The 17983-nt window shown below is 37.0% G+C and overlaps 1 protein-coding gene across 1 annotated transcript in view; it reads left to right on the top strand.

Annotated features, from left to right (window-relative positions):
• The window catches only part of LOC115229705 (TPR and ankyrin repeat-containing protein 1-like), a 73031-nt gene that overhangs the window by 21489 nt on the left and 33559 nt on the right, over positions 1-17983 (top strand). The window contains exons 2-4 of the mRNA XM_029800017.2: positions 9602-10501; positions 13318-13896; positions 16408-17033. Of these exons, the coding sequence (XP_029655877.1) occupies positions 9602-10501; positions 13318-13896; positions 16408-17033 (2105 nt within the window). The remainder of the gene's footprint in view (positions 1-9601; positions 10502-13317; positions 13897-16407; positions 17034-17983) is intronic.

Here is a 17983-nt window from a genome sequence, read left to right as displayed (position 1 = left end):
GGCAGTATGTAGCTTATTATTCTCTTTAAGTGAAATATACCGAAAAATGGCGACACACCAGTCAAAACATCGTAAAAAATAGGGATTTTCATAGAAAAAAGGCACCTTTTTGATGTAAATAATTTTTGGTGTTAACATGGTCAGATTTGAATTTTTTCTTCTGTGGAAGGAAGAGTTAGCCTTCTTCTATTATACTCTCATATATATATATATATGTATATATTCATATATATATACATGCATATATATATATGATGATATATATATATATATTAATACAAAAAACCCTCCAGGCTACATCCCAAAAATTCATTTCTTTGCCGAATTTCTACAATGTTTACGGCGATTCGTTTTTATATCTTGATAATTTATTTTTCATGCAATTTACGCATGCTTGCACGCATGGTGAACACAGTTCACATCAAACAGCTGACTGAGTAAAGTTCACTATTCAATGCATGGGATGAGGCCTAAACAAACACATTATCGATTATTGCACTTGCGAGATGAATTTCGGAACAGAAATAGCGCAGTTCAATTTTCATTCGCCGAAACTTCAAGTGACACATTTTTGGTGGTTCTACAATTTGTTGGCTAGGAGGAGATGACACACACAGACACACAAGTTGAGTTTTATATATATATAGATATATATATATATATATATATAGGGAGATGTACTTGCATAGCAAGTGACTTGATCTTGAGATTGTATGCTGAAACAAAAACAGTTGCAGCATGGAAGATGTTTGTAAGCCATTGAAGAATATAAAAAAAAACGTTAGTTTCACTTCAACATTTAATTTTCTATTGTGTCAAAATATTTTTGTCACTTTGAAACCACGACCTGTTCACTGAGAAAACTTTGTGCTGCATCTGAGAAAGTAACAGTTAGTTCATGATATATTTGTGTTTATGTATGTATGTATATGTGTGTATGCATGCATATATGCATGTTTGTACGCATGCATGTGTGTATGTGAGCATTTCTGTATTTAAGTGTGTAGACGTATCTTTGTGTGTGTGTATGTGTATGTACATGTAAATGTAAGTACTGATGTGTGTGCCTGTTCAAGTTGTGTATATGTAACGGTTGCTGTTATTCTTATTGTCATAGTTATTGTTACCATGGCAATAACGAGACTGCCAACAACTACAACAGCAACAATAAACATGCAAACCAATACAAACATCACTGACAACAACAATACACACACACACACACACACAGCCAAAGAGATGGTAACCAGAGAAATGATAGGAATGACAGTAGTACCATGGGTATAAATGATACCGACCCTTTTCATACCGTATTCTTCATATTGTGGGACAAATCATTGAGTATGAGGCTTATTTATCCGACAGCCCTACCCTTCCACAAAAGCGTTTGCGTACCTCAACAGACAAATGAAATAGGAGCACAGTCCTCCATGGTCAGTACTAAACTTAGACAGATTTTAAAACAATAGATTAGTAGACAGAGTGGTAGAGAAGCACAGCAACTCGGCAAGAAGCCTGCAGGAGGCCTGCAAAAGCTCATACAGCACACGAAAATTGGGGAAGTTGTGTGCCTTCCGACGGACAAGTCTGGCAGAATGCGGATAGACAACCTGTCAAACTACATCCAGGTGATGCAACCCCACATCCTCAAAATGAGGGAAACCATGATAGAGGAGTATGAAGAGGGAGAGAAGAGTCTCACTGCTCATATGTTGATGTGGTTAAGCATCCTAGGGGCAAGAAGGTGCACTGTCAACAACTTCCAAGCCACTAATAATACATCCGACCACTATGGAGTATGCAAGGACCATAAGATGACCACTGGCCCAGTGACAGGAACACCAACGACACTGGTCAATGTTGCCAACAAATACTCCAACTCCTCCTTCCTCTCTGTGATCATACGCCCTCTGATAAAAATGTCCCCAGATGTGTGTCATCACGGAGGACCTTCTCAGCAGCATCAATGAGTGCAACCATGCTTATGACCTGACGGGATGCATGATAGGTAGTATGACGCAGAACCCCTATACCCATCCTTTGATGTTGATTTTGTTGTGGAGGTGATCAGTGAGAGTGATGTGGAGTTTCGTGGTGTTGACACAAAAGAACGAGGTCCCTTCCTGGGACTGACATACGACAATGATTGCTTAGATAAACATCACCTTAGTTGTTTCTCCTCCACTAGATAGATAAAAGGTAGAGCCCCTACCATAACTTTTATGGCCAAGAAGACTCCTAAAGAGAGGTGGACCTGGACCCCTGTAAACAATGATCTGGTTAAAAAGATGGTCGCACATTCAGTAGGTGCGAGTAGCAAGACCACACCCAAGGGCCATATATGCCCAAGGGGAAGGTGCAGCCATCGGTGTCAGTATCACTGGCGATGTGGCTAACCTATTTATGGCATGGTGGGATAGGAGACTTAAAGAGGAATTAGCAGAGAACTCCATAAACCTAATTCTATATTCCTGCTATGTTGATGATATCAACATAGGAGCCAGAACACCCCTAAAAGACAATGCTGATGATCTAGAAGTAGCCAGAACACCCCTACAAGACAATGTTGGTGATCTAGAAGCTAACACTATGGAGAACATCCAGCAAATAGCTAAGTCCATTCACCAGAGCATTGAACTAATGATAGACCACCCTAGTAAGCACCCAAACTACAGATTATCCATTTTAGACACGAAACTGGCCAGAAAGGAAGAATGGTAAGGTCAACATCCTTCAGTCTTATTCTGCTAAACCCATGACCTCTAAGTACCTTGTTCACAAGAACACAGCTATAGGAGAGCATAGAGGGGAAGAGTGGTGAGAGCTGAAAGAAGCGAAAGGCTCGTCAGTGCTCAGGCAGAACATGGAGGCTTAATTAATAGCATTATCGACACATTGAACTGACATGACAGATCACATAGCAGTAGACAGACAGACAGACAGACAGACAGCCTCAATAGAAAACGTGAATGGAACAATATCCCCCACCACCACACCACTAAAAACAGAAGGGAGAGGAAAAAATTAATAAATAAAACACAGATACAAACAGGGTAATACATGCACAATAGACATATATGCACATACCTGTGATGCATATAAGAATAGAGATAGATAAATAAAGAAAAAATATATATTCGTCACAAACCTGTGATAAATATAATAGATAAAAAAATAAAGTAAAAAAAATCTATATAAAGGGCATGGATGCAAACAACATAAGAAGTGAACACAATAACTTCAGAGACAGCCACAACAGTATCAACAACATGACTAACAATGACAAACTACCATGATGGCAACATTGTGGGCAAACACACAAGCACGGAGAGATACAGGAAGTGTACCAAATGTTCGGGTCTTGGGACAGCAGCAGCACAAGGGGATGAGGAGAGACCATACTGCTGCTGCTAAGAACACTGACACACACACACACACATGCACAGATAAGGATACACATAGAGGAGCAGGATGGAGTTAGTGGAGCAAAAGTCCACATGAAAATGAAAAGTGTTGCTAAAGAGATCACATGTGTGTGACGAAAGATTTCCAGACAATGGACATAAAATAGAATAAGAACAGTAATAAACGTGTGAAGAATATGTGTGTGTTTATTTGGCAAAAAAACCCCCGACCATTCCGAAATACAACATCTGTTTCAACACACATTTCACATCAGGAATCTTGCAACACAAATTCGTAAACATGTATTCATATATATATATATTCATATTCAAATGGGTGTTTTATAAAACTATTCCACACATACAATTACAGCCATACCAACAATCCAACACACCTGGGCAGTACCATTCAATCCAGTGGTATGAGCAGCACTAAAATAAGTGTTGTTTGGGAACAAACATACCTTAGATATCACCACATTCATTCTTAATTCTAGGAAGGATTAAACACTAACATTATTAATTAAACTTCAACAAAGAAACACATTTACCCTATGTACAAAAACGGAATCGGTAAAATAATTCTATAAGTAAACCTAGCCCTTGAAGTCCATACAGATAATATCCCCACCAGTCTTCCATAGTTATTAAGATAAAAGTGAAAGCTTTTACATTCTATTCTTTCGAAACAAACGTGATTGAACCTAACTAATAATATTTTGAGTGAATTACACCATTTCATAACCTAAAAGTTATTAATTAAAACACTCCACATATATTGAATATTCGTTATCTTTACATACTTTAATGTTAAACTTATACCAGTAATTTAATAGATAAATTACTAAAGTATCCTTATTAAATCAAGAACTAATAAAAGAATACCTGTAATTAACAATTGTTATTAAGAACCTTGTTATGATTAAAGCTAAATATATATATTTTTTATTACTCTAATTCTATTTAGATACTCTACTTTACCCACATTCACAAACAAAAACAAAAAAAAAGCAATATTTTACACTCAAATACTTTAAAGAAGACCCCCTATAAATGAGGGTAACTACAAACAAGGGCAACCCTACCAGGACAACCCCTCCATATACATGAATACACATAGCACACAAACTTCACACAACAAAGAAATGTTACAAACTCCACAGAAAGAAGAAACCAGCTCCAACATCCAATTACAAAACACCCAGAACAAGACCATCCATAAATGCAAAAAATAAAGAAATTCACCAGAGACTAATCCAAGGGGAACAAACTCCAAAAAATGCATCTTCTCTGAACCGTATCCAAATTGCAGTTTTTTCTGTGGTAAAATACAATTAAGACCTTTAAAAGGTAAGCTTGAAACAACATTCTAACAAACCCATGCAAGTATTCAAATAAGAAAAATCTTTCACTCTCCCCCTTGAAATACTCCTAAATTTACCGTCCATTACATTTAACACCTCAAACATACCATTCTCATTCATACTTACTTTTGAAGGGTTTATAACACTTATTTCAAATTACTTTTTAATTCATCTTTATAGTTCATTCTTGTGTTCAGATATGGAAGGTTTAATATATGCATTTGTGTATCTGGGTTGGGTTTTTTGGGTTTTTTCAGGTGTACATGGATTATATCTAGCAAACAAACTGTTGGTGTATTGTGAGTGGAATGTGTGAGTTTTTGATCTGTGTCTACTGATGGTTGAACATTTATAGGAGTGCGAGAAAGGGTCTTTTTTCTTTCTTTTCTCTCTTTTTCCTCTTTACTTCTGTCCATTCGTTGCTGCTTTCGGCCAGTGTTGAATCTACTTAGGTGTCTCTTATAGGACTTTCCCCCTCTTTTGGGCTTCTTTGTTCTAGTTTTAGATGACTTCTCTTTTGCTGGGTTCGGCTTGTTGGTCAGTGGTACTACGTTGGTAGGTTTATCTTTTTCAATGCCAGTTGGTTCTTCCGTTTGTACTGGTTTGCTGGATGGAGGGTGTGCCTCTGGTTACATGCCCTGTGTGTACTTAGCTTTTATGTGGCCCTTCTATCCACACCTGAAGCACTTTGGGCTTCTTCCTTCTATGATAACCCTTATTTTTGTCTCATGTGACAATATAATATATATTCTGGAATTTCTTCCAGATCTCTTTGGGTGGCCAGGATTGACAATTCCAAGCCACAACCCTCCCAGTTTTGCAGTTTCATTCTGGAATTTGAAATGAGACAGGCCCCTATTTTAATTGTGGCAGTTCTTCCAAGCTAAGTTGGAAGCAACACTAGGTTTTCTTTGAGTATTCTTTTGCTTTTTTTTTTGGAAGCGAACCTCACCTCCACAGTACCAAAACACTTTCCTTTGTTGATATATCCTGCCATTTTGGTTTCAAGCACCTCTTGATGGCATCTCTGGATGCCATCTCCATCCTTCTTGATGCCAGTGCCAAAGTTCTATAAATTATAGGCGTCTTCCATGTTACTTTCTGGTAGAGTCAACCTCCTCTTTGAAGTCTCCTTATGTTCTGCTTTAAGCACTATTTCCTTAAATTCTGGCAAGAAGTGCATTGCTTCACTGGTCTGCCTGACCTTGGCCATGACATTGTTCTCAATATTGTTACTGATTGGATCCTTCATTTAGCATGCCAGCCTACCTTCATCGTAACTCTCCAATGCTACCCATTCAGGCGACCTCTCCACAAAGTGGTCTGAAGAATTGTATTGGCATTTCTTTGGAATTTATGCTTCAAAACAACTGACCCCTTAAAAAGAGGAATAAAATGTTCAACTCTGCCAAAGTTGGCAATGCATCATTTAATGCAGAGACAGTTCAAAACAGCAGGCAGTCCCAGAAGGCAAAGCCTACAACAGAGTAACAAAACGGTGCTTGTACTTAACAGCAGAAAAAACATGTCAGAGCAGAAGGTAGCCATTTTCAAACTGAAATTCTGTGGTTTAGAAGGTTGCTTATATAGCAAAAGATATCTTCTTACCTGTATACAAATAGAAAATAAAAGATAGAAAAAAATAAAATAAAATATATAAAAAAATAATAAAAGAATACAAAAAGTAAATACAAAGGCATGTGTGAAAAAAGAAGAAAAAATGAAAAGGAAAACGATGAAAGATAAGAAGACAAAAGGTCTTTGAAAATGGTGATGAGAAGAGGTCAATCAGGTATAAAGAAATGGAACAGTTTTAGGAGTGGTCAAAAACACTGAGTTAAAAGATGACCTTTGTGAATATTTTGGTTTGAGGTCATTTTATTCCTTTTCCACAGTTGGTGTGACTTTATTTAATCACACACACTCATCCACATTTACACACACATGTATACATACATCCACACCCACACACATATACCTACATGTTTCTATGTGTATACATATGCATAAATATCCATATGCACACATAAAGACACACACACACATGTGTTCACACATAAGAGAGTGTACATCCATACAGACTTATATCCGTATATTTTTGTGTAAATATACATACCTGCACACACATAGATATTTCCACACGTATGCAAACATAAGATTGTACAGAAAGGTGGATGTAAGTATCACATAAAAACCGGATTAGATCTCTTACTCTCATCGCTTCCAGAGAAGGCAGCATTGTCAGATTCTCTCAAGCATCGAATGTCAAGTTGTAAAAAAATGTTATTGAAGTAAAAAATGTGTCGTAAAATCAAATGGTGGTGCCCAGGTTGGTGTCTTTCTGTGGATTGTTGAGATGGTATTTCTGGTGGTTGTGGTATTATTTGTTGATCAGTTTTGGCTGATATTTTGGAATGAAACATTCTTCCTTGGCCTTACAAAAATGTTCATTTTCTGTCCACAGTTTGAAGAAGGGGAATATTTTGAATTCTCTTTTTCCACATTTTTCAAAATGTTTGCTACAGGTTGTGTTTCTAATGGAAGGGTCATAGATCTATTGTTTGTGTACACCTACCCTCTCATATTCCCCTTTGAAGAAGGGGAATATTTTGAATTCTCTTTTTCCACATTTTTCAAAATGTTTGCTACAATGTAGAATTTGGGGCATAGGGCACAGTAGATTAGATTCCTGGATTTGATGTGTGTGTATGCCAAAGGAAATTTGTTTTTGTTCCATACCTGTCTTCCTTTAATTTGATGCTCTGTTATTTGTTAACATGAAGAGAAAGCAGAATTCATATGATATCACCTTCAAGCTGAAAGTTGTTGAATACACAAAGTCATATTGAAATCAAGAAAGAGAATTTGGGGTCTCACAAAAAATGGTCAGGGATTGGTGTTTGAAAGAAGAGAAAATGAAATCCGTTGACATCAGATCATTGAAGAAAATTAGGATAAGAATGAGTCCCAGTGAGGAGATGGAAACTATTTGGAGAGACTGGGTGACTGGACTTGTCATAAGAAACATCATTCGATTGTGGACTTTCCAAGTGACAAAAGAACATGGTATATCCGACTGTAAAGCATTTCCTGGCTGGTGTGCAAGGTTTATGAAACACCACAATCTTACGCTGAGTCAGAGGACTCGTATTGCACAGAAATTACCACCTACATAGACAGCAAAGGTGATTCCTTCCATTGATATGTGATGGACCTACAAAGGAGCCTTGGAAGCAATTGATAATATGGATGAGATCCCTCTTTTTTCAATATGGAACTCGGACAGTCAATGTTAAAGGGAGAAACATAATTTTGGTAAAAACTACGGAGAGTGACACAATGCCCACTTCACTGCAATTTTGGCTTGTATGGCTGACGGTACGAAACTTACTCTGGTTGTTGTTTTCAAAAGAAAGACTTTCCTGAAAGAGAAGTTTCCAAAGTGCAAAGGAGAAAGGGTGAGTGAATGAAACCATATTGATGAACTGGTTAAATGCCGTGTGTACAAGTTGTTCTTGTATGGGATATATTCAGGACTCAACTGATCAACAGCATAAGAAATAGATTAAAGGGGTGTCATAGCTACCAAGCTGTGATTCCAGGTGTACGTATGTAGTTCTGTGCTTCAGCCACTCAACGTGTCAGTGAACAAGCCTTTTAAGGTGAACAGGCATGCCTAAAGGCTGGGAATTTTTAACACCTTGACCTTAAGACTGTTTGTCAGTGGCTGAAACACCAAGTGAACCTGTGATGAAACCATTTTTGAACTGCAGGATCTCAAATTTCATGGATGGTATGGAAGACAATGAGCGATGTAATGAAGTTGTCTGTGCAGCAAATGTTAGGCCCAGTGCCTCATCAGTTAATGAAGATCAGACAAGTGAAAACGAGGATCAGGCTGTATATGATGAGACCACCACAACTGAGGAGTTTTACCAGTTATTTGCTGAAAGTGATGATTAGTATAACTTGATTCTCCGTTTCTTTTGATTTTTGTCACAATCTTTCACACAATTCCTTACAATTTAAAACAGTTTATTGAATTTTTTTCCCAATCATAGCACATATGAATGACTGCTTGGTTTTGTGTGTCAATTGCTGCAAAAGTGTCCTAATAATGAGAAGCATAAATCAAAAAGTAATGGGAAAGTGTCGAAGCAATTAAGTCTGAATACGGTAAACAAATCAACCAGCGTTATCAAGGATAAACTTTTTACATTATAAACAATGGTTTAAGTTGCGAGTGTGTCTTATACTTTCAAGTATATACAGTGGTAATTCCAAGTACTCTTCACTGGATGGTAAATTGTCTGGTGTATCCATTAATATTAATAATGAGAAGAAGAGTATGGAGACTTGTACATCCATGAAATTTATTTTATGGTTACATACAACATATTACAATGACCTACACGTGTTTCCGCTGCTGCAGTTCCCTCACTATTGCAAATGCGACCTTGCAATATTGTCAGTGCAGTTTCATCAGGGTCCATCCATTTGGTCTTTCTCGAAGTGGTTAGAAAGAAAGTCTTTGTTTATAGTTTATATTTAGTAAATATTTTCACCATGGAATACCGGTAATACTGTGGACTAAATTTTTAACTTTGTCTTTGAACCTAGTTTATTTGAATGTGGTATTCAATATTTACGAAGATAAGTTTCTAGATTACTGATGAAATAGTCATAAATTCAAACCTTGATCATGAGTTCAAATTTGATCGGGTTACATGGTTAACAACAGGTAGAATTACTAAATTGTAATACTAATTATTCCAAAAACCATAAAAAATAAACTTTTGTCTTTGATTTAATGATATCTTTGTTTTATTTTAGGTTACTCTGATATTGTTAATGCACTTCTGAAACTTTATGAGTCTGACAAAGAGAAGTACAGTTGTTTAGATTCATGTTTCATTGAGAAAAATGGCAAATATCAACCATGTGAAGAGTTTCTGAACAATTCTGTTACATCAACATTAATTGAACAATTGAAAGCTCTGAATTTATTGCCAGATATTTTACCAACAACAGAAAAAGTCAAGAAGCAAAAGTGTCAAAAGAAAAATTCCAAAATTTCAAATTCTAAACCAGAGGCTTTTGAAGAAATAACGAAAAGTCATTCAGTTAACTGTCAGCCTGAAATTTCAGAGATTGAAACACAGTCAAAGAAGGCAAAAAATCAGGAAAGCAATTCTTTGAAATCTGTTCCAGAAAGTTTGGAAAGTGAAATGAAGGCTAAAATAGAATCTTTAACTGAATATAAATTTGAAGAAATGAATTCATCTAACACGATAATCAAAGAGAGAAGAGAAACTGTTTCTGAAAGAATTACAGAGCAAGATATAAAAGTTGACATATGTATGGATTTCAATGCAGATGTAATTAAAGACTGTGAACAGACAGACTCTGAGAAGGATGATGATGATGACGAAGATGATGCTGATGATGATGATGACAACAATAAAAATGAAGATTTGTTCAAAGAAAATTTATTTGAAAATTTGAATTGGAAAGTCATATGTACACAAGATGTTTGGAATACTTTAAAGAGCAGAGACTTAACAGATAAAACACGCAGACAAACTGTTTTAGCCATCAAAAAGTTAGCTTCTGGCTACAAGAGTAGATGTGTGAGGAAACTGAAAGATATTCCCAACAGTCTAAAACTGTACACATTTCACCTGTCACATAATTCACGCATCATTTGGCAATTGACTATTAATTATCTGCCAGGTAGGAAGATTTACCTGTTTGCATGTTTTTTAAAATTTCTTTTTGATTTATTTTTAATTATTAACTCATAAAAGTGGCTGAAATTTCAAAATGTTCAGCCAGTGACCATCAGTTGAATTGAAATTCTTTTCTGACCATAGTGTTAGTACTTGGAGTTAACTTAAAATATTCTACATGGGAAATGAAATAGCAGGTGGTCGGCTGGTCATCTCCGTCAAATATTTGGTTGGCAGATAAATTCATTTTTGTTTTTGTTTTTTGGCATGCCATTTTCATACATCTGAAAAGAGTTAGAATTTATTCAGATTTCGAAAATGATAAACAAAGGTTGTAGAAGAAGAATAAAATCACAAAAACACCATGATAGAAATATTTAATTCAAATAACATTGGAAAGGTTTAAAATAAAATAAAAAAGAAAGCAAAACAAAAAATTTCTCTGAAAACCTGATTGTAGTTGTTGTTGTTGTTGAGGTTCAGATCACCTTTATTTGACGTCCAGTTTTCCATCCCTTCATGGGTCAGATGTGGTTTATTGAAGCAGATTTACAACAACCAGATGCCTTTCCTGTTAGCAACCTGTTTCCATGCAGGGTAATATTACTCCATGGCCAGATGTGTGTTTTCACAGAATATTGGAAAGTTGATCTTGGTAGAATTTGAATTCAGAATGCAAAGAGTCACAGGAAATGCCACTAAGCATTTTGTCTGCTAACAATTCTACCATCTTGCCACCTCTACTGAATGGAATCTGTCAACTGCTTCTCAGGGAGCATCTGAGAAATTGAAAGAATAGACTTTGTTATTATCACAGGTCTTCTCCAGGTAACAATTGTTAGTTATTGTGGATAATTTTTCGTTCAGAACTTTTTCCTGCAGTTGTTTTGCTACTAGAAAGAAGGCATTGGTTGGAGTCTGATCTGCTACAAACACAAACTGCATCTTAATCTCAGTTAGTACTTCTTTTAATGAATGTTTCTATCACCTTGGCAGTTTCTTTCATAATTTTATCCATCAGCTTCATATATCTCTGCAGTTGCTTCTTTTCAGAGTATTTGCTTCTATTTTGTGGCAACTGATGTTCCTGCCGGGCATTGGCTATGACAGTTCCTTGGACATCCTGTCTGACTATGTGAATAATGTCATTACCTACTTCAGCATTTCATTCATTATCCATGAGGGTCCAGCCACTTCCCTTTTATTCATCCACCTTCTCCCTCCGAAGCTTGCTAATGGTAAACTCCTCAGGCACTTACTCTATATGGTTTTGTTTGAAGCAACCATCATTACACTTTCTGGCTGGATTCTTTGCACAACCAACCGAGACTACGGATTACAGTTATCTCATTGTTGGTCTACCTTTACACCTGCATCTTCTGACCATTGTCTCAGCTTAAAGAATCTCTCCTATAATTCTTTTCTGGAGCATTTTAATCCCTGGGGTATACAAACAGTTGCTTGACCTGGAGAGACTCACTTATCTCCAAGCTGCAAACCCTGTCAAGTAATGTTCCTTCAATAATCCTTCAGAAGAATCCCCATTTTCGCCACTTGTATTTACACTTGTGCTTCATATCCTCAGATATTCTTTGATTGTTTAGCTATCAACGTCCAGCATATGGTCGTCTCTTTCAGCTCTTTTCAGAAGTCTCTCTCTTTCTCCCATGCATTCTTCTTGCTCAAAAGCTCTTAACATACATCTCCAAGCATCTTTCTTCTCAGCATCAGTGGTTGCAAATGTATCTTTCTGTATAAATTTTTCACCAATGATAATCCTGACTCATCCTGACTGTTTTGTAATCCAAAGCACCTCACACTTTCAATTCTCTCATTGCACAATATTAACAAACCCTTTACTTTTCTCTCCTCTCTTTACTATATACACCTGACACTTTGCTTGTTTTTTACCTTCATGATGTTGTTGTTTTCTCTCCATTTTCATCCCTATTTCCCAAATCTTCCTCTTAGGTATTACAACACTCTGTATTCTAGAGCTTTTTACCATCCTGTTATCTGCTATCTGGCTGGAACCTTGCTCCATCCACAGATTTGGTCAACAATTCCAAACAGGTTATTGCATAACAACTCTCAGTTACCTGCAATGCCACATGTCTCTGTGTCCTCCTTGCCATACACGTCACCTTCTATTTCTGTAAACCTGTTTCCAGTAAAGGGATCTTCCAACTTCTATACCTTCTATCTTTGTCTTTCTGAGTCTGTAGAGCTCTTATTCAGAAGTCACATGACCACTAATTAGTGTTTTTCATTTCAAGTTCCTACATGATAACATCCCCACATCCATTCCTTCACTGTGGCTTCTGGAGTCTACATCAACACCAGAATTTCATTCAGAGTTTCTACTTTCCTGTTCAGTATTTCCTTCATGCAAAATGGAATTCAGAGTGACTCTGCTCTTTGTCACTCATCTTACTCTGTTATGCTGCTAAGGCTACTCATAATGTGGTGCTAGGAAGTGGGGCATGTTTTATCCATCTATCAGTTTGTCTGTCTATTTGTATATCAATCTATTTATATATCAGTCTTAGAGTATATGCATGTGTGTGTGTGTGTGTGTGTGTATGTCTATATATTTTTGTATGCATGCGTGTGTCTGTAAACCATAAAATGTCAAGAGGTATGTGAGGTGAATTACAGTTGTTTTGCAATCTTCTGGTATTGGATTACTTTGTGGTCAGTTAGCTGAGTCTGCTAGAAGAGCTTTATGTCTTAGCCACATGATTCTATGAATTTATACGTATATATATGTATTTATATCTATATATTATCTCTTGTTTTTTTTTTGTTTTGTTTTTTTAGAACTGGAACAATATTCAGAGGTGCTTTGTATCTGGAAAGTGGTTTTTAATTTAAACAAGTTCAGATCCATTATAGACAATATTGTGAGATGTTACAAGGCTAGTTTACCCTGTTGTCAGTATTTAAAACCTGTACTCTCTACCCAGAGTCTGTCTGGTGTATTGTCACCACGTGTCTTTGACAAGTGTGACGACAATAAAGGCAACGACATCTGTCACTCATATCTTTCTATTAACAGTGAAAGTGAAGTGAATATTATGAAATTCTACCGTTTTACCTCTTCATTGGTAAGATATATATTTCAGGAGAGTACGTTGAATGCTTCTTTCCCGTTTGAAGTAAAAGAAGCGGAATCTAACATCATAGTCGACAACAGTAAAGAAGCCATCATTGTGTTGGGCCGAAGTGGTACTGGCAAAACCACTTGCTGTCTTTACCGACTCTGGGACCATTATATCACCTATTGGAAACAGGCTAACATCTCTGGGAGCCCATTGTTTCAGAAACTTGTGACTAACTCATTGGATCACATCAGAGATAACAAAGTGCTAGGAGGACACCTGCAAGAACAATCAGATGGTGAGACTCTTTCATTTGGTTATTCTTCATTTTATTAAAATCAGTTTTGAATTCATTTGTGGCTGAGAAAGAAGCTCATGGATTCAGGCTCAGTCCCACTGTGTGGCACCTCGGGTAAGTGTCTTCTACTATAGCCCTGGGCCTCATGTGGTAGACATCAGTGCTTGTAGCTTGGTGAGAATTGATCAGTTCTTATTGAGCATTACCTTTTACTTTTTTGCTTACTGAGGCCATGCTGGAGCACTACATTGAAGGGCTTAATGAAACAAATCATCCCCACTGCTTATTTTTAAGTCTGGTAGTACTTATTCTGTTGGTCTCTTTTGCTGAGCCAATAGATTAAAGGAATGTAAACAAACCGTGGAACAAGCTGCCAGACGAGATGGTAAAGATGCCGACGACCGCTTTGTTCAAAGCCTCCCTGGACCTCAAGTGGCCTGAACTCTTTACATGAACACCACCCTGTACTTAACTCCATTTCCCCCTACATGGCCTTGCTATTTGCTTTTGAGCCAAATTAGCTAACTAACTAACTAACTAAACCAACACTGGTTATCAAACAGTAGTGGGGGTTAAACACAAATACAAAGACACACATGCATATACCTATATATGATGAGCTTCTACACGGTTTCCGTCTACAAAATTTTCTTGCAAGGCATTGGTTGGCCCAGGGCTATAGTAGAAGGTGCCACACAGTGGGACTGAACCTGAAACCATGAGCTTCTCAGCCACAGTTATGTCTACTTGCATGTCCATTCTCTTATTTAAGCAATCTCTACCTGGTGTGCAGTTGTTAGTGCTGCACAGTGGTGATAAGTTAAGTTCTTGTTGAGCTCAGCCAGCAGAACCAATCCAGTCTCTTGCTGCAACTGAGATGATGCTCGATTCCTTTGAAGTTTTGCTGCAGTGAATATTCTGGAGGAGAGACAGGCTGCACCAAATAAATTTTCATGTGTGCACACACAGCACATGCACAGTGTCATTATCTCTAAATTCACACAGTTTCACTCTAAGAAAACATTTCATTTTATCAACTTATAATTCCAATTTCCAGTCGTAGAAGGAAAAATATGCCTTTTCTTGTCTGTAACTTTTGTGGATCTTTGTAAAAATGCAAATTTCTTTAGTTTCTCTCTGAAATATCCAGTGTTTGGTTCTGGCTTCTACACATCAGACGAATACTATTTCTTTCACTGATTTGTTAGATATGATGCTAATCTATCAATGATAGGATTTCAAGATGGTCTAATAATTAGCATGACAGTGAGTTGAACTCAGTCTTCTGCTATAGAGAAGAGTTTATGCACACACACACACATATATATACATAATAAATAAATAATATCAGGGTAATAAAAATTATAGAAATTTTTACTACCAGTAGTCTAGCGCAAAAAATTTAGATAATAGACTAGATATTATTCATATAAAATACTGTGTACATTAAAACACATTAAGAGGCTTCCAACATAGGAATGCCTTACGCTAGAAAGAACAGTTAAAGTCCAGAATTTATCCCTAATTTGTGGCTTGGACTTTAACTGTTCTTTCTAGCGCAAGGCATTCCTATGATGGAAGCCTCTTAATGTGTTTTAATGTATATGGTATTTTATATGAATTATATATATATATATATATATATATATATATATATATATGTATGTGTGTGCACCATGCATATTGAAGTCTTTTCAATGTTGATGGAGACTACTTGTTGTTGCCTGATTGGATTGAGCAATACTTATGATAAAAATGATTCCAGTTGTGACCTTCACACCATATGATTTCATAGATTGTATACCCTGGGCTAAATTAACCAACCAATATTCCATTTTTTTTTAAGATGGCACATTTTGGTTCTAGAGAAGTTTTGGCTGCTAGTTCTAATAGGTTGACTTCCCATGTAGAAGCTCCCTCATTGGCTCATGGGATTGCCTAGTTATGTAAGGAAGTGAGTACAACAGAATTTTCAGGCAAAGCTAGTTTGTGATAAACTGGCATCTGATCCACTGAATGACTTATCTCTCATTTTATTTTATGGCAGCCAGAGTTGAATATGAGGCCAAAAGATGGTTGTGGTCTTTTTAGTATATTTTAATCATTAAACTGCAGTTATGCTGGGGCATCACCTTCAAGGGTCTTAATCGAACAAACTGACCCCAGTGATTCTTTTTTTTTTTTCTGTCTGGTACTTATTCTATTGGTCTCTTTTTCCAACTTGCTAAGTAATGAGGATGTCAACAAACCAACACTGGTTATCAAGTGACAGTTGAAGACACACACATACAGTTCCCTCTACCTAGGTCACTCAATTCACTCACAAAACAGTGGTTGGCCGGAGCCAAAGCAGAAGACGCTTGCCCAAGGTGCTGTGTAGTTAGATTGAACCTGGAACCAAGCGGTTACAAAATGAGCTTCTTAACCACACAAACATATCTGTTAAAAAATTTTTTTTTTCTTTTTGCAAAAGAACTGTAACAATTCTGCTTTTATTTCCTCTTCTATCAGAAGAACAAGATGAAGACGATGTGAATGATTCAGATGACGATGAAAGCAAAGATGATTCCGAAAACTACTGCCATCTTCATCAACTGTTTATTTCACGAAACAATTGTCTGTGTACAGAAATGCAAAAGAACTTCAAAAATCTCTGTACTGGTGAGAATATGAGTGAAAACCACATGGAATTTTCTGGGTTACGTTTTCAGGATCTTCAGGACAACAATTTCCCAATATTTCTAACATCCAAGAAATTTTGGGTTCTTTTAGATGCCTCACTTGGTTCACCGTATTTTTTCCCTCGAAATGAAGACATGACTTTGAGAACAGACTTCAAAAACTGGCTGGATGAAGATTCCAGCAATCTGTTTGACATGGACATCAAAGAGAACGACGTTGGTGGGAATTTCCAAGATTTTTATGAAGTAACCTATGACATATTTGAGAAGGAATTTTGGAATCGAATTAAATATCCAGTCCCTGGCTGCCATCCAACCCTTATTTGGACTGAAATTATGTCAATCATAAAAGGCTCTTATAAATCCCTGCTTTCAGAGAAAGGTTTCCTATCAAAAAATGAATACTTGGAGATTGGGAAGAAACAGGCGCCAAATTTCACCTCAGACCGGGAAAAGGTTTGTAAATTGGAATTTTTTTCTTCTGATGTCTATATTCACACCAACAGTTACCTATTGGTTGCTGCACACTCAGTGATTAAATATTTTGCTTGGATGAATTACGGGTGTATTGTCTATGTTTATTTGGGTTGATCTCCAATATTGTTTGTGGTGTTTACTTAAATATCCCAACATAAATTTCTCCGTTGCAACACTTTGAAGATATTCTTCACTTCCTCTCTAAAGCAGACATTTTTTAGCATTGATATATATATATATGTGTGGGTGTATATAGTTGAAATTTATAGAAAAACAAAAGGTGAAGACAGGTGTATGAATAACAAGCAAGTGTATTAGTTTGGTGCTTGGGAAAAATGAAAAATTTTGTTGGCTTGCTGAAATCTACAAGTTTTTCTCATTCTCTCTCTGTTTATTTTGTCTTATTCCTTTCTGCTGAAGTGCATAGGCTCGAAATATAAAAGACTTTTTCATTTTTCCTGAGCATCAAACTAATACACTTACTTGTTGTTCATACACCTGTCTTCGTCTTTTGTTTATACGAGGGGCGTTCAATAAGTAATGCCCCTGACCCACTTCCCATAGCAGTAGAGCAACGGAACTTGGCACAGTTATTAGTCTTTTTCTACATAGGAATCACCCAGAGTTACGCATTTCTCCCATCGTTTGATGCAGCTCTGGAGACCGTTTTTGTAGAAGACCCCAGCTTGGTCCTCCAACCTGAACGTGACTTCAGAAATCAAGGCTGCATCATTTGGGAAACGCTTTCCTTTCAAAAACAACTTCATGACTGGGAAGAGGGGAAAATCAGAGGGTGCAAGGTCAGGAAAGTAGGGGAGTGGGGGAGGAGTTCATAGCCATATGCCTGTGCTTCTGATCTGGCGACAAGCGAGTTGTGGACCGGAGCGTTGTCCTGCAGGAGGAGGATGCCTTTGCTGATCTTGCCCCGC

This window comes from Octopus sinensis, unplaced genomic scaffold (assembly GCF_006345805.1).
Source record: "Octopus sinensis unplaced genomic scaffold, ASM634580v1 Contig13618, whole genome shotgun sequence".
NCBI classification, from domain to species: domain Eukaryota; kingdom Metazoa; phylum Mollusca; class Cephalopoda; order Octopoda; family Octopodidae; genus Octopus; species Octopus sinensis.
The sequence above is the reverse complement of the archived record's forward strand: the minus strand, read 5'-3'. Positions and strand labels throughout refer to the sequence as shown.